Source organism: Bos mutus, chromosome 5, assembly GCF_027580195.1.
Source record: "Bos mutus isolate GX-2022 chromosome 5, NWIPB_WYAK_1.1, whole genome shotgun sequence".
Classification (NCBI taxonomy): Eukaryota; Metazoa; Chordata; class Mammalia; order Artiodactyla; family Bovidae; genus Bos; species Bos mutus.
In genome coordinates, this window is record NC_091621.1 from 25713259 (window position 1) to 25737361 (window position 24103).

Here is a 24103-nt window from a genome sequence, read left to right on the forward strand (position 1 = left end):
AGAAGTGTTTTAATGAAAGTAGCATCTTACAGGCTTTTAACCATATCAGTAAAACCAAAGATGTTTTAGGAGCTCAATAAAATCACAAATTCTGGTAGTTTTATTTAGGTCTATTAAATTCATAACATAGCTTGGACATAAGTTCCTATTTTCCTATTTAAAGATAGTATTGCAAACATATAATAAAAATGGCAATTAAGTTTACGTATATTTTTCTAACTTAAAAAGCAATATATTTTCATTGTAGAAAATCTAGAACACAGTGAAAAATATAAAGAAAAAATCCACAATCCAATTGCCAGATAACTGTTAATATTTTCATGTACTTTCTTTTAAGCTTTTTTCTATTTATTTTTTATACAATTGAGGTCAAAAGATATACAATTTAATATCTTACTTTTTATGCCTATTATTTAAAGGCAGCATTTCCCATGTTATGGAAATCCTCTTTTTAAAAATCATTTGGCAAAAAGATTTTGTTCACTGCTGTACCCTTAGCACCAAAGCACTGGTGCCTATTTATCAGATAAATCAATCATCAGATGATTTATCCTACCATTTATAACTACATGACTATAGCTCTGCATAGTAGGTTGCTCTGAATTTTTCACTATTACGGGTAATGCCATGAGTCTTTTTGCATAAAGATTTTCAAGATTTATTTACTTGGTATCAAATTCAAGAAGTTGAATTACTGGGTCAAGTCTTATATAAACAATTTTAAGTCTTCTGATACCTATTATCAAATTGCTTTCTCCAAAGCTGTACCTTTGGAGTATCTATTCCAGCACTCTGTTTGAAAGGGCTTTCCTGCTCTAATAGGTAAAAAGTTATCTCGTGGTGGTTCTACTGTATGTCTTTAATTACCAGTATTGACTATTTCTCCAAATATGTATTAAACATTTGTATTTCCTGTTCTCTGAGCTGCCTAGCCATATTATTTAACAATTTACTCAGTCACTCTGTATTTCTTGCACCAGTAGCTATCTTCTGTTTCCTGATGTTTCCTCTTTTGTCTTCTTTTGGACAAAGCTGGTTCCATTAATTCTTTTCTCTAAACTTCAAAACATGTGTCATGTTCACACACAGACATACACACACCCTATTTGACAAAATTGTAAAAATATTGTTGCTTATAACACAATATATACATATTGTAGAAAATACAGAAAATATAAACAGAAAGTCACGGATAAGCACTGTTCACATTTTAGTATATCTTTCCACACTTTGCTCTATGCTACACCATTTTTAAAAGAACATATGTGCACACTGTATGCACACTGCTTTGCAATTGTTTTTTTACTTGACTCTATTTCACAGACAACTTGCCACACCATCAAATGCCCTGCATGGTGTTTTTAATGCTAACAGAACACTATGGTAGGTGTTAGGTATTGGAACTCATGCCTGTAATAGTCCATTGTAAGTAAGAGCCTGGACTATAAGGGCAAACGGGCATGAGTTCAAATCTTGCCTCCAAAACCCCAATTATGAGACTCAGTTTTTTAAGCCCTTTGTTCATTGGTAAATGAGGATAACTATTTTCTATGGACTTTATTTAAATTAAATAATACAATTTATAAAGCAACTTAACAGTATGGTAATAATAGGTATTTAATAATCACTTATCAAATTAACAGGGCTTCCCTGGAGGCGCAGAGGGTAAAGCGTCTACCTGCAATGCAGGAGACCTGGGTTCAGTCCCTGGGTGGGGGAAGATCCCCTGGCGAAGCAAATGGCAACCCACTCCAGTACTCTTGCCTGGAAAACCCCATGGACGGAGAAGCCTGGTGAGCTACAGTCCATGGCGTTGCAAAGAGTTGGACACAACTGAGCGACTTTACTTTCACTTTTCTTTTACTTTTCACTATCAAATTAATGAAGGATCAATTAAAACCTTCTTCTGTTTTAATTTCCATTTCTTTGCTCGTCTTGTATATTTGGATTTGTACTTCTGTGTGTGTGTGTGTCCCCATGTGTGAACATCCGCACGGGTGATTTGTCCTGTGCCAACTCTTCACATCTTTTTCATATTTCTACTGTAGTGTTTTCCTTCTTATGGCTTTAAATTCATTTGCTCATTTATTCACTCACTCATTCTTCCAACAATGACTTACTAAAATCTACTATGTACTTATTTTATTAAGGATAGTAAAGTTTTGTCTTTTATGTTGCAAAATGTTCTTTCTAGTGCACAGTTTGCCTTTTAATTTTGTTTATGGTAGGCTTTGATGTATAGAAATATTAAATTTTTATGCACTTATTCTATTTCTTATTTTTTGTAACATGCTTAGAAATTCCTTCTCTATCCTAAGGGAATCCTTTATTATTTGAATTGAAAAACCCTGTTTTAAAAAAAGTCTGAGGTCTGAAATGAAAAAAAATATATATATATAATAATTGGTCTGATATAGAACCACTTTTATAAAATATTTGCTTTACCCTATAATTTGTTTTTCAAAAGCAGGCCTAGTTTACTCATATTTGTGTTTCTGGCATGGAGCACAGCATATTATGACACGTGGTAGGTTGTCAACAAATGCTGAGCTTGCTCAATTAGATAAACTAGAGCAATCAGGAACCAAATGTCGGAATTGAAAGATTTTAATTACAGTGACCCTACAGTACTACAAAGAAAACATCAAGAAAGTTCAAAATCAAACACAGATGCTCTTCTGTTGCTGAGAGGATAACACCTGCTCTTAACAGTTTTTCAAGCCCCAAATATCACTACTAGTCTAGGGGGTAGCATTTCTCTAAGTGTGCACTGAACTACATTACCCTTCAACAGCGAGTCCTGTGAGCAAATAAATTTGGCACCCACTTCACATTGCTATACCCCTCCTCCTCAGCTCACCCACATATCACAGACACAATGAACTTCTGCACAAAAAACCCTCAGAGAAACTCTGCAGGTACTCATTCTCAAAGGAGACAGAGAGGAAGCTGAGTCGAGTTTGTCCAGGGTGCACAGACAGAAAAGAGGGAATCAGGGAAATGATGGGTCCTAGTCAGTATCCTGGAATTCAGGAGGATCCTGGACAAAGCACATATTGGGGACACAGAAAAAGACCAATGACTGGAAGAGACCCAGACCAGGCAAGAGACACAGAAGGATGTTGTCAGGACATAGGCAGTGTAATGGAATGAGAAAAAAGTTAACATGGAAAACTTCTTTAAAATGTCAAAAAAAGAAAGTAAGCATGGAAGCACCCTGGAAAACCATGCAGCAGGACCCCAAAAAGGAAGCAGGGACGCAGTGAGAGCCTGAAGATGCAACAGAAGGACATGGCAATCATGTCATCCCAACCAAGAGCTGGGCTGCACTACAACATGAAGTGGGATCCCTATGGATGCCAATCATTTGCTTCCAAGACAGCCTGATTATTCAACACTCATTACTAGGAGCAGGACAATGCACTCTGCAGAGGGATTCTTTTTTTAATTTTCCCCTTGATGATCTGTCCGATATGGCAGAAGGAGTTATGTGTGAAAGCTTGGTTGTAGCCAGTACCACGTTCCTGATTTATTTCAGTGATGGGTATCATCCGCCTGGACTAGTACCCTGGCAGCAGTTTCTTTGAACCTGTTGTGATGGGACAGAGAGTACCAAGTAGAAGGAGCCATCAGCGAGGACTCTGACAACAAATCAAGTTCCACCAGGCAGGGTTCCCCTGGGAGACTCGGAACCAGGCTAGACAATGAACAGTGTGGGGTCAAAGAGGTACAACTAGGCATCAGGCAGCTCCTCTGGCTGTAAATAATGCAAGATCCCAGTGGCAGAAGGAGTCTGGGCTTGCAAAAGCAATCCCTCAGTTCCCAGGTTAGGTCGGCCACAACCTTGCCAGAGAGTGACTCTGCTGTTTCTGCTTTGTTTTTCTGTAACCATATAACTGGAGCATTGAAACAAAATCTAAATCATCACATCATTGCAGGTTCTCTACACTGAAGGATAAGAGTTTATTCGGAACATTTAGTTTATTATCTTGGTTTAATATATCTTGAAAGCCTTGAACTGAACAAAGCTATTCTTCAAATGAAGTCACTGACAAGGAAGAGAACTGGAAATTGTGATTCAAGAGCTTGATGTCAAACCAAACTACATATCAGCAATAAAATAAATAGAGGCATATGGTTTTAAAGTCAGTCCTTTCATCCACATATGTATATTCTACAAGTTGCAGGTCCTTAAGTCTGATACAAATTAGTCTAGATGAGCTTCTAGGTTATATTCATAATTAGTTTTTCAAATATTTTAACCAATTGTTGCTGTTACCAAATATTTATTTTAGCAGGAGAAATTTGTGAATAACCCCTGTCCTCCTCATGAGATACAAGGATCTCCAAATATCCTGGAACCCACTTTGAAAAGCAATCCTCAGGTAAATTAATCATTCACAATTACAAGAAAACCTGGACTTGTCTTGTATGTGATCTTATAATTAGTACATTCTAGATTTTACTGACACATACTTTTAAACAAGAGACGCAGTTTGATCCCTGGGTCAGGAAATCCCCTTGAGGAGGCATGGCAACCCACTCCAGTATTCTAGCCTGGAGAATCCCATGGGTAGAAGAGCCTGGTGAGCTACAGTTTATAGGGTCACACAGAGTCAGACACGACTGAAGTGACTTAGCATGTACACATTTTTACACCTACTCTTAAAATCTACTACAGCCCTGCAGAGTAGATATTGTTATGGTCTTTTTACAAAGGAAGAAACTGAGATGTCAAATAATTTGTCTAAGACCAAAGAACCAGTTAGTGTAGGAGTCAGTATTCAAATTCAATTCTAACTCTAAAAGCCAAAATCTCTAATTATCCTGCAGTATAATCAAGTTTCCTAAACTGTTTTCCCACTATAGAAAGTAAAATTTTGATCATTGAATATTGTTCCTCATCCACTGCATATACCCCAACTCTAACTGACATGATAAGGAACCCGTGAGGGGCCTTTGATTCATTTGGGTATCTCCCTTGAGTTAAATGGGCTTCCATTTTGGCTCAGCTGGTAAAGAATCCGCCTGCAATGCAGGAGACCTGGGTTCAATCCCTGGGTTGGGAAGATCCCCTGGAGAAGGAAAAGGCTACCCACTCCAGTATTCTAGCCTGGAGAATTTCATGAACTGTATAGTCGGGGTTGCAAAGAGTCAGACACAACTGAGCGACTTTCACTTGAGTTAAATAGTCTGCAGGAGGTATAGCCATTTAGATTAGTCCATCAACAAGTGACTCCTAATGCCTGAGACTTTTCATGCCAGGCATTAAAAAAAAAAAAAAAAATAAGGAAGGAAAAGAATTGATCATTACTCTGATATTTTAATGTTGGGGCATGAGGAGGGAAACCAAGCAAATACTTTGGGAATTTAGAAAGAGATAAAGTAGGATCTTGAGAGGATAAAGAATCACTGATAAACAAGCAAATGACAGTTTCCACAGGAAAATTAGTTGCTAAAAAGGTACTTTGTAGGGAGGAACAATTGCATTAAATCGGTTTCCTTTCTCTAGGTATGATTTATGGTCATGATGAAATTTGAGATTATCTCCCATGCAATCAATCATATCTAAAGAAAAAACGTTGCATTATTAATAGTTAAGAGTGCATGTACCTATGAAAACAGCTTAGAATTATATAGGGACTTCCCTGGCAGTCCAGTGGTTAAGATTCCATACTTCCACTGCAGGGGGCATGGGTAAGATCCCGCATGCTGTGTAGTGCAACCAGAAAAAAAAAAAAAATGATGCTATATAATAACACTATATTTTCCTAAAAGAAAAAAAAAAAATATATATATATATATATTCCTAATAGGTTTGCTATATAACTAAGCAGCCCTTTGGTTTCAGTAATAAACAAGGAAATTGATTAAGTACTATTTCCTGTATTTCACATTAAGAAAAAAAAAACAAATGACATAATAAATTATTCAATTAAAGGCTGTTTTTTATTTTACTCCATTAGAGTACAATGAATTGGCTTAGAAAAAAAGGGCAAAAACACTAATCTTTACTGGCATGTTAATACACACTTGGTAAAACCAACTGGACTCATCTAGGGGTGGAAGGAAGTTATTTGAAAGATACTGCCTTCAGTTCTCTTTTAAAATCAAGAATGAAAAAAAAAGTATAAATAAGGAAATATGTAAACTACTCAGACTTGTTTTTTAAAAACATCTTGTCCTTGGCATAACTTCTTCAAATGCCACATATAACAAAAACAAAAAATATTTTTTACTTAAAGCAATTGCATGATACAATCCAATGCTAAGTCCTAACATCAGGTGGTAAAAAACACTTTACCCTTGACTTGAACATGGTTTTTGCCTCTAGAGAGAGGAGAACAAATAGACTTATTCCTTTCCTACCATGATTTCTCACAATGCCAACTGATTTATTCATTCATTTTACAAGTGTTAAATATCTACACAGTGCCTTGCACCATGGTAGATGGGGTGGACACAAATAAGACTATGACAGAGCTGCTGACACAACAATCATATTTTAGAACATCAGGAAAAAGATTTTCACTGTAAAATGTTCCTCTGTCATTTTTCTGCTTTACAACACCAACTGTACCATCAACAGAGGTATATTCTAGCAGAAAAATATTTATAGCTTTAAGACATTAAAGAGCACTTTTCAAGAGCCAGTCTACAGATTGCCAGTAATGGAAGGGAAACTCTCTCTCCTCATCTGCCATCCTCCTTCTTCTTCAACCCCAAAGGGGAGACTGGGACTGATATGGCTGTTGTTGTAGTCACCAGGTCACATCCTACTTTTTTTGTGATCCTATGGACTTAGCCTGCCAGGCTCCTCTGTCCATGGGATTTTCCAGGCAAGAATACTGGAGTGGACTATCATTTCCTTCTCCAGGGGATCTTCCCGACCCATGGATCAAACCCATGTCTTCTGTGGATTCTTTACTACTGAGCCACCAGGAAATACCTTATGGTACTAAAATTTTTCCTGGTTTCTCTTCCCCTAGAATCAAAATGCATGAAGCTCAAACACATACCCTGCAATCAAAATGTAAATAGGAACATAACTACTCCATCATCTGAAAACCATTCCTCTTGCTTTCTCAGTATCACTGCCTTGGCACCTCTATTCATTCAACAGATATTTACTAAGCACCTACTGGGAGCCAAGTACTCTTTTGTGTGCTGGGGGTGGTACAGTGAAAAAACTCTGCCCTCAAAAGACACATGTATCCCATTGTTCATTGAAGCACTATTTACAATAGCTAGAACATGGAAGCAACCTAGATGTCCATTAACAAATGGATAAAGAAGTTGTGGTACATATACACAATGGAATATTACTCAGCCATAAAAAGGAACACATTTGAGTCAGTTCTGATGAGGTGGATGAACCTAGAACCTATTATACAGACTAAAGTGAGTCAGAAAGAAAAAGATAAATATAGTGTCCTAACGCACATATAAGGAATCTAGAAAAAATGGTTCTGAAGAATTTATTTACAGGGCAGCAGTGGAGAAACAGACACAGAGAACAGACTTATGGGGAGAGGGGAGGAGAGGGTGAGGTGTATGGAGAGAGCAACATGGAAACTTACATTACCATATGTAAAATAGACAGCCAACAGGAATTTGCTGTATGGCTCAGGAAACTCAAACAGGGGCTCTGTACCAACCTGGAGGGGTGGGATGGGGAGGGAGATGGGAGAGAGGTTCAAAAGGGAGGGGATATATGTATACCTATGGCTGATTCATGTTGAGGTTTGGCAGAAAACAACAAAATCCTGTAAAGCAATTATCCTTCAGTAAAAATAAATTATATAGTTAATTAACTCATAAAAAAAAAAAACCCTGCCCTCAAACATGCTGGTCTCAGGATGGCTTTACAACAGTCTTAAGAATTAGTGAGTTTTTGGTGATGTGAGTTAGGTCTATTCATATTTACCAAATTCAAATTAAAAGGGAATATTTTTAAACATAAGAGTACACAAGTACACATCCCACTAGCCACCAGGATGAAGATGCTCATCACACGTCACGGAACCTCTGAAAACTACCGAGCCTGAGCACTCACAAGAGCATGAGAGTGCAAGAGGCAGCTAATCTCTAAGCACTGCTATGGAAATAACAGCCTCTCTGAAAGCATCCTAGGGACCCCCAGAGGCCACCAGACCTCACTTTGAGATTTGCCAGTCTAGGGTATGGCCATGTGGCAGATATCACAATTGAAAGAGAGGATACAGGACTGAAAAACGAAGAAACGAGAGGGACAACTTATGTGCATACTGAAATCACAAGAATTATGCTAGAAGTAGGGCTGGAACAAGTAATAGTAAGCCAGGAGTTAATATGGTCAAAGACCACAGAAAGTGACCGCAACAAGGAGGAACCACGGTTTTGTGTGGTCTCATGGCATGATACTCAAAATTCAGGATTTTTAGAAAGGAGGGAGGAATGGTCTGAAAGAAGCAAAGAAGGACAAAGAGGACCTTCTGCTCCTCCTCCAAGAGTGTGTGGGAGAAAACAGCCACCAACTGAGAGGGCACAGAGGAAGCTATGACTATGTCATCTTCTGTTCAAAAGGAGCAGTTTTCAGACACCTAAAGATGCAATTCATAGGAACATTCCCTAAACCACTGATTCATCTTCTGTTCCTGCCTGTTATGGACTGAATGTCTGTGACTCCTCCCCATGGCCAACCCTGCCAATTCATATGTTGAAACCCCTTATCCATAGTGTGACTGTAGCTGGAGACAGGGCACCCAAGGAAGTCATTAACATTAAACCAGATCATAAGGGTGGGGCCCTGATCCGACAGGGTTATTGTCCTTAAAGGAAGAAACGGTAGAGAACTCTCTCCACCCCAACCCCCGATCGTGTTCCCACTTGAAGGAAAGGCCATATGAGCACACACAGTGAGGACGCAGCCACTGGAGACACTAGAAGAGAGCTCTCACCAGAAACTGACCAAGCTGACACCGTGATAAGGACTTCTTGCCTCCAGAACTAAGTAAATGCATTTCTGTGCTTTAAGTCTCCCAGCCTGTGATGTTTTGTTATGGCAGCTCAGACAGACTAATACACTGCCCTCCTTCCTTTTTTGTTGACAGTATGAACAACAGAGGCTGAGAGGGTAAGGATTTTGAGTAAATGCAGTCACTGAAGGCAGAGCCCAGATCACACTTGATAATTTTACATAACTGTTGGTGAAAAAACTGGGACTGCTTTTTGGTAGCAGGGTAAGGACAGAGAGAGAGATAGACAGGGACAGAGATATATCTCAGCATTCAAATTCACTAAAAAGCCAGATGAGGTGCTTCCTTACTTCTTAGAAGATGTGGCACTACAGGTGTCTGATTCCAACCAGGCAAATTTTCATTCTCTCAACTAAAATTATAGCTGGGGGGGAAAGAGTAGTGAAATAGTTACCAAGAGACCAAATTTATATTCCCTTGTTTAAGGTTCTCATTTAATGCAAATATGCCCTGCACAGAAAAGTAAATATTTAAAAAGGAACACTTGAATTTATCTGAAAGTCTAATTTTAAATGCCACTGTCTTTTAATGAACAAACGTGACCCTTGAGAAGAGGGCAAGGTAGACATCCTTATGGTGATCAAAGTTCAGGACATCCATGCACACATCTGTCTTTTTCAATGGAACCTCTGAATACTGGGAACAAGAGAAATCCTAGCCAACAGAAGGGCATCAAGGAGAACTAGTCACAAGTTACATTCAGGATACACAAACAAATTAATATCTATCACATTATTATCTGAATGTTTACCTACATTAATTTCTATTCTTTTGCTGTTATTTTTAATGTGATAAAGTGAAAGCTACATTTACTAATCTTTTCCCAAATGATGAACTGTACCTAAAACAAGATATAAATTCTAATAGTTTATGCTGTCAAACTACCAAATTTTCATATTGTCTGCTATATTTAACAACTGTGAAATGAACACTTTGCCAGTAAAACATATATATTTATTAATTCTAACATTAATTCATATAAAAAGTCTTGACTGTACCTAGTGATCTTTTCTAAAGATCTTTACTCAAAATACAAAGTAAATCTTTAAAATACATCAATATCTAACAGAACATGCACACTGTAATTTCACGGCCAGCCATGAGAAGAAATACGTCAGTTCTCACTTTCACACGTTTGCTGATGAAATACAAAGGGCAGATTTCTAATAAAACTATTAGGTGAGAAAGTTTGTGTACAAGGTAGGTTGACAGAAGGTATTGGTCAAAATTACTTGCCAGCTTCAAGCTAAGTTATCTCTGGGTTGTTAGACAGTTCTTCTCTATATGTTTAGATGTTGACATCAGAAGGTAGCAAGAATACCTGACATTCAGATCTTAGGGCCAGGTGCCCACCTAATTATGGCCTACTGGACTCTTCCCCCTTATCTATTATTCACCTCTCTGACTCCCATCCCTTCCAGTTTTAAGCTTTCAAGTCATTTAAGTCACTCCAGATATCTGGAACTGCAGAGAAAGAAGAAAAAAAGAGAAGAGAGGGACAAAAGATCAGATGGAAGTACTCACTCTCCTGCAAGGATTCAAGATGCATGCCAAGTACAAGAGGAGAGAAAATCTGATGTCTGTTCAGCTTTGAGGACATTAGTGAATACTCTGACCAATGATCCTCTTTGCTAGCATGAAGGTCCCTTACTGGGCACAGGCAGAACTCAAGGTGGCATCGGGACAATACAGTATATACGCAGAGGGTGCCGTAACACAGGGAAGGATGATGGTACCTCCCAACATTCCTCAAACTCCATAAAGTGTCAGGGGAAACTGCTCTGTTCTCTGGCCTCCAGGAGGGATACAGAAATGTTGATAGGACTGCAACCTAGGTTGGGTTTTGACAGAAAGGTCACAAGTTATAAGGATCTTACAACCAGACTCAATGGCAAGGTCCAGGAAGCCCAAATGAGCTGCCAGAATGACATTCAAAGGCCAAATGGGAACAATCTCACTTCAGTGGATACCAGGACACAAGGCCCAGTCACCAAGCATGCCAACTCCAGGGCAGTGGATGCAGTGAGGGTCACACAATGAATAAAATGCCCTTCACCCAGGGCCATGAGGATACTAAGCTTTCCTGTTCATTTAATCACCATCTTGGAATGAGAAAGGGGAAACCCTTCAGAAATGAAACAATGAAAAAGCCTTTAAACTGAGACTAATGTGCTCTTAATGGACAAAGTCAGGTGTTTTCCATCTTCAGTAGGAATGAGATCTTGAAGGTAAAGTGAAAGCAGCTACAGAAAATAAATTACATTTCATTTGTTAGTTCAGTTCAGTTCAGTCACTCAGTCATGTCTGACTCTGCAACCCCATGAACCGCAGCATGCCAGGCCTCCCTGTCTATCACCAATTTCCGGAGTCCACCCAAACCCATGTCCATTGAGTTGGTGATGCCATCCAACCATCTCATCCTCTGTCATTCCCTTCTCCTCCTGCACTCAATCATTCCCAGCATCAGGGTCTTTTCAAATGAGTCAGCTCTTTGCATCAGGTGGCCAAAGTATTGGAGTTGCAGCTTCAATATCAGTCCTTCCAATGACCACCCAGGACTGATCTCCTTTAGGATAGACTGGCTGGACTTCCTTGCAGTCCATGGGACTCTCAAGAGTCTTCTCCAACACCACAGTTCTCTTTATAGTCCAACTCTCACATCCATACATGACTACTGGAAAAACCATAGTAAGTCCATTTTCACACGTACATACATCCACCTTTCAGAATTCTGCTTCCCAACCCCAGCTACATAAATATATTCTAAACCAGCACTATTCAAAGTAAACCAGTACTGTCCACACAGGCACTGTAGACAGTGCCGGTCAGGAAACTGCTTGTTACCTGTCCACGGTTAGATGAATAGTAAAAATGAGGGTAGGTGTTTAGAAACTCCTGCAGCAATTTGGCATTGCTCCAACATCTAAGTCTGTGATGAATGGGCTCATCTTATTGAACAGGATGCAGTGTGGACAGACTCAGGTAGAAAGTTTCATATGACGCAATCACTCTAGTTCCACACAGACTGGGGGAAATCCAGCCCTTCACCATGAGCAGTCAGAGGTACTAATGTCAGTTCAGTTCAGTTCAGTCACTCAGTCATGTTCAACTCTTTGCAACCCCATGAACTGCAGCACGCCAGGCCTCCTTGTCTATCACCAACTCCCAGAGTCCACCCAAACTCATGTCCATTGAGTTGGTGATGCATTAAGCCATCTCATCCTCTGTCGTCCCCTTCTCTTCCTGCCCTCAATCTTTCCTAGCATCAGGGTCTTTTCAAATGAGTCAGCTCTTCACATCAGGTGGCCAAAGTACTGGAGTTTCAGCTTCAACATCAGTCCTTCCAATGAACACCCAGGAATGATCTCCTTTAGGATGGACTAGTTGGATCTCCTTGCAGTCCAAGGGACTCTCAAGAGTCTTCTCCAACACCACAGTTCAAAAGCATCAATTCTTCAGTGCTCAGCTTTCTTTATAGTCCAACTCCCACATCCATACATGACTACTGGAAAAACCATAGGCTTGACTAGACGGACCTTTGTTGGCAAAGTAATGTCTCTGCTTTTGAATATGCTGTCTAGGTTGGTCATAACTTTCCTTCCAAGGAGTAAGCGTCTTTTAATTTCATGGCTGCAATCACCATCTGCAGTGATTTTGGAGCCCAGAAAAATAAAGTTTGACACTGTTTCCACTGTTTCCCCATCTATTTCCCATGAAGTGATGGGACCAGATGCCATGATCTTCGTTTTCTGAATGTTGAACTTTAAGCCAACTTTTTCACTTTTCTCTTTCACTTTCATCAAGAGGCTTTTTAGTTCCTCTTCACTTTCTGCCATAAGGGTGGTGTCATCTGCATATCTGAGGTTATTGATATTTCTCCCAGCAATCTTGATTCCAGCTTGTGCTTCATCCAGCCCAGCGTTTCTCATGATGTACTCTGCATATAAGTTAAATAATCAGGGTGACAATATACAGCCTTGACGAACTCCTTTTCCTATTTGGAACCAGTCTGTTATTCCATTTCCAGTTCTAACTGTTGCTTCCTGACCTGCATACAGGTTTCTCAAGAGGCAGGTCAGGTGGTCTGGTATTCCCATCTCTTTCAGAATTTTCCACAGTTGATTGTGATCCACACAGTCAAAGGCTTTGGCATAGTCAATAAAGCAGAAATAGATGTTTTTCTGGAACTCTCTTGCTTTTTCCATGATCCAGCGGATGTTGGCAATTTGGTCTCTGGTTCCTCTGCCTTTTCTAAAACCAGCTTGAACATCTGGAAGTTCACCGTTCACGTACTGCTGAAGCCTGGCTTGGAGAATTTTGAGCACTACTAGCATGTGAGATGAGTGCACTGTAGATCAGCCTAATTCTATTACCAGCTGCACTGCCAATACTAGGCTTGCATTTAGGACCACAACGGCGCAAAAGAGGCCAATGAGAATGGAGGACTTCACAAGAAAATGATGTGCTCATGCCCAAGAAAGACCAGATGACATCAGACTATTAAGACCAATGTTCCATGGGAGTTTAACCAGAGAATAAGTGACGATACTATTTTCCATAGCAGCAAGTACCACACTCATACCACCAGAAGGAATTTTGTTCCAGGCAAATAACATCAAATGGCATGAAATATATGTTCATTTCAAAGACTGATTTTTTCAGTAGTTTTGTTTATATTTCATTAGTAAAATCTGTTTGGGTTTTGTGGTTGCATGAGAGTTATAAGCATCAGGAGTTTATATGTAGTTTTACATTAATACATATTTAAGTAATGCAACAGAAATAAAGTCTGCAGTGGAGGTCTGCAAGAATTTTCCCTTCTTTAAAAAGATTCCATGCACAATTTCAATTTGAGAAGTAATGGTGTCTTGGGCACTGTGTTAAGGTCAGAAGCCTGGATGGGAGAACAGCAGAAACCGAATAGGGAGTGGTGGCAAAGTGCAGTCAGCATCTGTACTAAACACTTCCAAGCCCACTGGGGAAAGAGGCTGCCTGGAAGAACTGGGCAGCCTGTAGGCATGTATTGTAATTTAGTTACATCATTTGAGTTATTTTGTTATAAACAGGAGCCTAAGCCGGGAACTTCATAACAGGGTTGAACTTCATTTTGGGAGACTAAGAATTAAGAGAAATATCAATAACCTCAGATATGCAGATGACACCACCTTTATGGCAGAAAGTGAAGAGGAACTAAAAAGCCTCTTGATGAAAGTGAAAGAGGAAAGTGAAAAAGTTGGCTTAAAGCTCAACATTCAGAAAACTAAGATCATGGCATCTGGTCCCATCACTTAAGGGCAAATAGATGGGGAAACAGTGGAAACAGTGTCAAACTTTATTTTGGGGGGCTTCAAAATCACTGCAGTTGGTGACTGCAGCCATGAAATTAAAAGACGCTTACTCCTTGGAAGGAATGTTATGATACACCTAGATAGCATATTCAAAAGCAGAGACATTACTTTGCCAACAAAGGTCTGTCTAGTCAAGGCTATGGTTTTCCCAGTGGTCATGTATGGATGTGAGAGTTGGACTGTGAAGAAAGCTGAGCACCAAAGAATTGATGCTTTTGAACTGTGGTGTTGGAGAAGACTCTTGAGAGTCCCTTGGACTGCAAAGAGATCCAACCAGTCCATCCTAAAGGAGATCAGTCCTGGGTGTTCATTGGAAGGACTGATGTTGAAGCTGAAACTCCAATACTTTCGCCACCTCATACAAAGAGTTGACTCATTGGAAAAGACCCTGATGCTGGGAGGGACTGGGGACAGGAGGAGAAGGGGTCGACAGAGGATGAGATGATGGATGGCATCACTGACTCGATGGACATGAGTTTGAGTGAATTCCGGGAGTTGGTGATGGACAGGGAGGCCTGGCGTGCTGTGATTCATGGGGGCTGCAAAGAGTCGGACACGACTGAGCGACTGAACTGAACTGAAGAATTAAGATTTCTTTAATGAAAGTTTCCAGTTTATGAAACAGAACTTAGGCAAAGAATGCCTCCGGAAATGGCCAACTAATAGATGTGATTAAGAATGCCAGTCTTTCAACAACTTCTTCCGTTTGTAATATAACCATGTAGCAATAATGGCTCTGACCCCGTAACAATTTTAGGAGGTCAGTATGCCAAGAATCATCACTACTTTCAGATAAGGAAATGGAGGTTCAGAGGCACGGTCTGTGCCTAGACCAGATAAATAAGAACATGGCCAAGAGAGGACTTTAATCCACTTTCCTAATTTTGAGTCCAGTATTAGAAGTATTTTTAAATTTGATTCACAGAGAATTTTGTTATTTTTAGAAAATAATAATTTTTTAAAACCTCATCCAATTCGGTAAGACAATAACTACCACTTTTCTCTTTTTTGGTTAAAAAATCATTTTAAATTCCAGATCAGTATTAGGAAATAAGTGGGCAGAATAATAATTATTTTTCCTTTAGGATTATACAGTATATGAATTTTATATGATTAGAAGAAAAACTAGTGCATATTAAACTATCATCATGACCCAGCCTGGCACCCAATCACTTTGGTGGTCCTCTATTTTTACTTCATTCTACCAGATTAGACTTATATTTTCCCCCTCCTTTTACATAGACTGTAAAGGAGGGAGTAAAGAAAGGCAACATGTTGTGGAAGGAATACCAGGCTTTGTATCAAGATGCTGGGTCTCAAGCCACTACTGTGAACCTAATCACTACCTCCCACCAGAGACCTATGCCCTCTACATGTCCCTGCGTTCACCTGCTCACCAAGTTCTTCTTCTGAGAATCTCTGCATGGCCTGCAACAAACAGGGCAGTAGCCTCCTACCTGATTCCCACCTCTCCAGTCCCTCATTTTCCTAATCTTTCCTCTTTGCTACCGAGGTGACCTTTCTAAGATGCAAATCTGATCCTTTCACTTCTCTGTTGGAAAGCCTTCAATTAACTTTTCATCCCTGGCTGGATACAATCTGAACTCTGCCACCTGGCATACAAAGACCTTCCAAATCTGGCCATCTCTGGTCTTATCTTCTCCAACTCAGTTTCCCCACTTGTCATGAAATACATATTCTTATTCTACAGTCCATATGCATGCTCATGTTCTATACTTCAGCCCCTTAAGAAACCAGTAGTGGTTCTTAGAATATTTCATCTCATAATGCCTTGAAACACACTATGCCCCCTGCCTGAAATATCTGTCCTCACATCCCCTCCTAACCTTCTGAACTCTTTCCCTTCCTTCAAGTCCTTTACCATCTCATCTGTGCCACATCCTTTGAGAGCATTCCAAGAAGCTTCACTCTTCCCACCTGCACTCAGCACATTCAACCCCTCTTCTCTGCTCCCCTAGCATTAATCTGTACAGAAGGAGATAGGCTATCATATCCATGACTCTATATTTAATAATCCCCTTGACAATGGGAACAATGATTCTTCTCATCCTCAGCACCCATCATGTAATTCGGATGTCAATAAATGTTTTCTAAATGTATGATATGTGGCCTTGGGTACATTTGCCCCTATACCAGAGTTTCTTCTTTTTCATGAGAGGTCAGACTAGAATATATCAAAGACCTTGGCCTCATAGAGCTCTGGTTTTAGCACAACTTTTCACAAAACACTGGGCTTTCTTTATAAACGGTTTATGAAGTTTTTAGAGGATAAAAACATATCATTTCATCATCAGGACACCTTGAGATGTCAAGTTTACAGATCTATACCAAGATATCATAAAAAAATAATACTGGATGCCATTACTGAGCCTTGAATTATATAAAAGGAACTGACAGAAATTCACCTACTCTTGTTAATTTCATTTACTCCTCCCATGATGTAGATGTTACCTGTCTTCATTGTGAGAAGTTAAAAGATCACAGAGCTAGGAGGCACTGAAATGGCTTTAAACTTACTGCTGTGTGACTTCAAATATCTTGTTCCCCACCACTGCGCTGGGTGAGGCGAAGGAATCTATCTAGGACACTAGCCTTGTCTCCACATTCTACTCAACAACTGATTTGGTGCTTAACGTTTAATCACTGTTGAAAGGCAGTAAGAAATTCAATCAAGAACATTTTAATCAGCAGATGTACTTAAAGAACTTAACTTTCCCATGAAACTGACAAAACACCCTTTGGCAACTAACCTGTCTAAACAAGTAGATGTCATGAATACGGAATTTTGTACCAATAGATTTTTATACTTACATTTAGGACACCTTTCAATTTAAGAAGAAATAAACTTTCTTAAAAGATAAAACATGAAGTTTAAACTCAGGTTTACTCTTGTGTTTGAACAGCATACTCTGTTAGACGTGCTACTTTGTATTACTACTCTTCTTGTATTTTGTATTACTAAACTACTACTGTAATTTAACTGGAAATAAACTGATCAATTCCTAAATGCCTTAAACCATCAGCCATCATACAGCATTTAATAGAACCATTTTAAAACCCATGATATTCAATTCTCAATATCCTTTGCCAAGTTAACTTGATGCTTTTTTCTTCTTGAAAAACCAAACAGGCTGCGACAGAAGAAAGCATTATCTGAAGTCCCTTTGGCCACTTGGCCTTCTGATACATACCAGACTAAGAGTTCAGATGGATGGCTTTAATTAAATAAAATGCTGGCAAACTAGCAAATGCACAGTGGTTATTAACAATATAGTATTAAGAGTTTCCTAGTTCATCAGTTAGGAAAAGTACCTAATTCCTGTTCATTCTTGCCTTCATGGCAAACACTCTGAAAAAAAAGGAAAACTATGTAATATTTCAAGTCCTGTGGGGAAAAGCCATTCATTTACATGAGTTTAAGTTTAATCAAATAATTCCACTTAGAAATATGTTGGCATGCCAATCCTTACAGTTACAGTTAGCAAACCTATCTAGCAAAGTCAGTTTGTCAAAAGTCCAAAATATACTTTGGAAGCTTTTCCACAGTATATATAACTATAAAACTCTTCTTGTGAATTCTTAATGAAATATTTGGTGGCAGTTTATTAAAATTCAGTCCAAAAAACCCATAAGACATTATAATGTTAATATAATGCTAACAACTGTATCTTAGGAAATGTAACAATTTCTTTTTCAAATTATCTTCTTTTTAGAAACTGATGTCCTAAGTCTTGGCTTTGTCACTTTAGGCAAATTTTTTCATTCTCTGGGCATTAATTTGTCCCATTTGAGGAAGTTATAATACCTACCTTACTGGCATATAGTAAGGACGGTACCAAATAATGCTCACGAAATGTCAAACACACATGGTCAATGCATAGCAGACTTTCTGTACATTTTTATTTCTTCTCCTTTCCCCATGCCACTCCCTGATCAAAAATCAATTTCAAATTGGACTTTTTTATTAAGTGGGTTATGTGGGGTAGGTAGTCCATCAGTCCTTCCAATGAACAACCCAGGACTGATCTCCTTTAGGATGGACTGGTTGGACCTCCTTGCAGTCCAAGGGACTCTCAAGAGTCTTCTCCAACACCACAGTTCAAAAGCATCAATTCTTCAGCACTCAGCTTTCTAGATCACCAGATCTCCTTGTGATATGGAAAGTGAAACAAACCAAAGATATAATAAAGGCACACTACCTAGGCCCAAGTGAAACAAGCCGCAGATGTAACAAAGGCATGCTTCGTAAGCCCCCTGTACTTTCACATGGATGTTTTATAAAAACTAATTCTTTATGTCCAAAATGATCGAAATACTCTCATCTGACAAGACAGAAGCAAAACCCCAGACACAATCATTCCTACAAATGTTCAAAGCGAAGTTCTCGGGTTCACTTGTAGATCTTCAAAATTTAAGAGAAGCACAGAAAGGCAAGGGGGAAAGGAGCTATACAAATGCATGCATTTTCCTCTAGAGAATGTTGTACACACACACACACACACACACACACACACACACACACTTACTAACCAAATCCACACAAATCAGTAGGGAAGCTACAAGGCAAAAGAAAGGCATCATTAATTACTGAGGCACCTATTCCTTTACATTGAGATATTCCTTCCATTTTTATTACAGATGATCAGCTAATAAGTAGATTAAAACAAAGAATAAATTACTTAATTTAATTTGATTGGAAGGAATATTCAATAGAACAGGTTTCAGAATCATTTCTCCTCTCCTAAAACATTTACCCAAAGTGTATTAGGTGGTTTCTTAAAGGATTGGGTTTATCAGCCCAGGCAAAAAATCGGGGGGAGGACAGAGAAATGTGTCTTGAATTTTAATAGTACGTGGGTGAATTTTTACCATACATGGGTGAATCTTAACCTGTCATTTTGGAAGTGACTGCATTTACTGCAACAACCCATATGTTACAGTTTCTCTGCTCAGCACTGCATGCAGTAGCAATAGTTTACTCGGCATCATTTTGACAGAGGCATTCAAGATGAACCCAAGTTATGAATGGTGTGTAGGAATGGCTTGAAATTAAAGAGATTGGCCAAACCTCTCTTTGTATGTGACAATACCAAGAGGCAGTTTCCCTAAATCTTTGAATTGAGATTAGCATTTTTTTCAAGAATAATGCTAAAAATACATGTTCAAGTATGTGGTCCTTAAAGAAGCCAGCAGCCTGTATTAATTTGCATTAAGTTGCAGAAAGAGATTTAGCTAAATAAAATCTACAGGAAAAAAATGTTATGCTAGAGTAGTCTCCATAATGGATTTTAGAATGTTTAAATGTAAATTGGAGTTGGGGGCCGGGGAAATGAGGAAAGAACAATGGTTCTTTGAGCACAACTAACCTTAGAATTTAAAAGATTCTAGAAATCGACTTTTTAGTCAATGTTATTCTCAGACAAAATTTTAAATGTATTTGTTTCCTCCACGCTCATTACTTTCCAAAGCAACCTGACAGTTTAATATTTCTGTTTATATTTGACAAGAACCTAATTCAACACTGTTTGAATCACTTAAAAAGAAAAAAGCTAAATACAATCTGATTTCAAATTCGAATAGAAAACTGCTCATTATTTTACAATAAAATTCTTTCAAAAGGATATGATCATCTCAAGCAACGTCCTCTGACATTTGCATTAGAAATCATGTAGGCAGCTCAGCTCATTCAAATACACACACACACACACCCATGCACACACACACAACTGAAACACAAACATCAGGTGGGAGATTTTAAAAGAAACAAAACACACATATGTGTACATTTCCAATGAAGCAGGACCTCAAAAAGAAATGCCACAACCAAACAAAAACAATACTAATTAGAAAAGCATCGCATAATATAAGCAAGAAGTAAGAAACATTTCAAGTGAAAAAAGACACCAAGTAACAAATGGTCCCTGTTTTCTCCTACTGGAGAAGATAAGGCAGAATATCCAGTCTGACTTCCATTGTTATGTTCTGGAGGAAATTCAGTCTTATCTCCATCCAGCAGACAAGGTGATCATCTTCCAAAGTTTATTTCTAAAAGACATACAGGTACATTTTGTCACAATCCAAAAATCTACCCATTTCAGCATTCTGATAAACCTTGCTGGCAGCACTGCCAGATACATTTAACTCCAAGTGCCCTGACTTTTGGTTCAGAGCCCAGGGACTGCATGCCTGACAGAAGGCTTTCATTAGTGCTTTTTAGCTGGTTATAAATTGTTGGTACTACTATTTGCACCTTTTAAGATACTATCCCTTCATGGATAAAAGCAGAGGTGTTTCTATAGCAGGGGTGTCTTTTTGAGTGGATGAACAGTAAATTCGGTCACCAGAATGTGTGCTGGAAAATGAATGCATCTCTAATCTCGAATAAGGAAGTGGTTAAAAAGGGATGAATTCCCTGAGTCATTAAACAGGATATAAACAAAGACAGGTTGTGCCACCTAGAGAAAAACTGAAAAGCGTACATTCGTTCTTCAGTAGTAGGCATTATTTCCAAAGCTTGAAACTTTTGGCATGACCAATAACCAAACCACCCTCCATGCCCACTCATCACTCAGCTGGCTTCAGCTCCACTGACCACTCTGCCTTCTCCACTCACCAGATCGCAACTCCCACCTGCTCTCCCCGCCCACGCACCCAAGCAGCTTCATTTAACCTCAGCACTGACGGCTGCACAGCCCTTGCGGACCCGGCATCCTGAAACCCTTCCAATCCTAAAGCATTTTCCTCGAAGCACTGCAGGCCAGGGTGAGAGGAGCCGAGGAATAAAGCCTGTGGACCATGCCAGCCATCCTCCCGCTGGACGGTAACACAGCCGCGGCGCACACCTCTCTAGCCCCCGGGGGCTAGAGGAAATTCTGGTGCACTCAGTACATCATATCCAGGTTACCGAGCTGAACTCCCCAGCCGACCTCCGCACAATCCAAACACTGTGAAATGACCTCAACAGAACCGAGCCTTAAAGGTGGTCAAAGGCCTTCAACTTTCCTCCGCCGCAAGCCACTTAAAAGCAACGTGCCCAGTACACTGGTCAGGCTGAAGCACAAAAGGTCTCCAGGCCACCTGGCACGGAGAGCCGCTTTTTACGAAGAAAATAGACAGCAATTATGAAAAGCCCGCAGTCCTGCGGTATGAACTTGACAGCGGGGATTGCGCTGGGGCATAACTCTCATTTCCGAGGCATCACTCCCAGCCCCGGACCCTCAGCCTCGGGGGGCAGCTTTCCCCCTCTCGCCCTTCCCCTGCGGAGACATGCGGCAGCGCCCACTTTTCGCCCCCAAGCTCTTCTTCCTCTCCTTGCTGAATTCCCCAGCAACTTTGGGCTTGGCAGTACCATCAAAGCCCAGCCATAGGCCGGGACACCGCCGAGGCGGTCGCGGCAGCGAGGAGGAAAGTTTGAGAAGTCACTTCAAGCACCGCAGGACCGCCCCCGTCCCTCCTCAGCACCCAGCTCACAGACGGCCGCCCGGGGCTCCACGTGCGAGCGGGCCCAGGAGACGCTCTCCAGGTCCCCACAAGTCCTCTCCAGAAAGAAAATCTTTGCACAACCGAAAAGTTCCCTGTTGCAGCACCTTTCTTCCCTCTTCCCCCTACCCCCTACCCCCTCCACTCCACACCCTCCCCCCTCCCCATAAAAAATCTATAGAGTTCGCAAGCCGCCGCCCGGACTCGCCCGCGGCCCACGAGGGCGCGGCGCCCCTCCCCCGTCCTCCGCGGACAGGAGGGAGGGAGCCCGGGGAGAGGGAGGCACCGGGGCGGCCCCCGGCCCAGACCCCCTCCCCGGCCCTCCTGGCCCGATCGCCCCGCTCACCTCTCTCCTGCTCTTCCGCCTGCAAGCAGATGGGGATATTCTTCTTCCACCCCGGCATGGTGTCTGCCCGGGGCTTGCTCTCCGGCTCGCTCCTCCTCGCCCGCTCGTTCTCCGTCTCCCGGGCCGGCCGAGTCACCCCGCGCCTCCCCGCTCGCCCTCCCGGGCTGGCCGCGGCGCTCTCGGGACTGTTCAGTAGGGCTGGGGCGCCGAGGCGGCTCCCGGGCGCATCGAGGCGGCGCCGCGCGCCCCGCGCTCGCCGCAAACTCGCCGGCGGCTCCGGGTGGCGGTGGCCGGGCCGGGCGGGCCGGGCCGGGCAGAAGGGGCTGCAGCCGCGGTGGCCGCGGTGTGGCCGGGAGGCCGGGCCGGGGGCGGGGGCGCGTGCAGGCCGAGCGCAGGGACTGCAGAGCCCCCGGGGGTTGGGCGCGGGCGGAGGGAGTGGGCTCGCGCTGTCGCCTCTGTCCCCCCTCCTCCTCCTTCTTCCCCTTCCTTGTCTCTCCGCCGCCAGCAGGTGGGATTCGGAGCCGCCGCCGCCGCCGCCGCCGCCGCCGCCGCCGCCGCCGCCGCCGCTGCACAAAGCTCCGCGGGCGGCAGGACTGAGGCTGCAAGCTCCCCGGGCGCCTGGCGGCGGAGCCTCCCCCGAGACGCGCGCGAGGCGAGCGGGCACGAAGAGGGCGCGCGCGCTCACACCCTCCGCGCCCCGGGCGGCCGGCCTGCAAGGTACCGAGCTGACGCCCAGCCGAGGCTGCCGAGCCCACGCCGCTCCTCCTCCCAAAACCCAAACCGGCGGCTCCACCGGCTCGGGCGACGACCTCGCTGAAGTAGGGGGCAGTGTCTCTCCCTCTAGTCCCTCCTCCCGCCGCTCTCCCCCCGCCCGTGCTGTCGCCCCCTCCCCCAAGTTGAGACTTTTCAGCTACAGATTCGCTAACTTTGCCCTCGACTAAGAGAAATCTCAACTTTCGGATGGTCAGCGCCGGGCCCGGAATACATTTCCTGCTGGGGTGGGAAGGGTGTGAATAGAGAACCTCCTTTGTTTTAAATGAAGCCGGGAGATTTAATCGCAGTCTTTAAGTATCAGAAGGATTTTATGAACAGGTTTTATGATTAGTTTCTTCCCCTTGTCATAGGCTCATAGAATATCCGTGCAAGAATGAATTAGGGGGGAGGGGGCAGCTTTTCGATAGAGCCTCGAAGATTCCGCCCGGACTTGGGGGCGCTGGCTTGTGATTTCAAAAGAACAGTGCTAGGAGGGGCTTTTGACAGTCTTTCTGAGGCCACTTGGCAATTGTCTGTCCTGCAGGGTTAGGACATCCATCTGCCCCGAGGCTGGGGTTCTGGCTAGATAACACCTAAGTCTTCACCTCCTGAGTGTCTGATGGGGACTGAAGAATTCGGGGCCCCTGAGGCAATAACTACTGGTTTGTAGTTGTCAGAGACCAACCACTGCACTACTAGGACTCTTTCTGCCGAGCAGTTTATTTTGGCCTCTGAAGGAACTGCAGTTTGTCCTCCCAAATTGAGGACGTTGGCTCTCGACAGACTTCTCTCTCTCTCTCTCCTCGGAGACATAATAATACAGCCAGAGGAAGGTAATAACCACAAAAGACAGAAAGATAGAATCTTTTTTCCCCTGCCGCTGCATAAGCAGTCTTATCAAGCTGGGATGTTTGCTCCTGCTGCTGCCCCCTTGGCTGGGTGGCTGTCTGTCATTACAGAACTGCCAAGCTGCCAAAGACAAGTGGCTGTCACTCCTAAACAAAGGAGAGGCCCAGGCCCAGGCACCTCAGTGAGTAATGGAATTGAAGAGCTAAAGAAGACCAGAGTCAAACCATCCCTGGGGTTATCAGTAGAAATCCTGTCTGAGCTGCTCAAATCTTCCTTCCAGACTCTTTGAG

The 24103-nt window shown here is 41.9% G+C and overlaps 1 protein-coding gene across 1 annotated transcript in view; it reads right to left on the minus strand.

The window, feature by feature from the left end:
- Positions 1 to 22269, minus strand: part of GRIP1 (glutamate receptor interacting protein 1) — a 752861-nt gene extending 730592 nt beyond the window's left edge. Inside the window, exon 1 of the mRNA XM_070370106.1 lies at positions 22212 to 22269. Coding sequence (XP_070226207.1) covers positions 22212 to 22269 — 58 coding nt within the window. The remainder of the gene's footprint in view (positions 1 to 22211) is intronic.
- Between the last annotated feature and the right edge of the window lie 1834 nt (positions 22270 to 24103).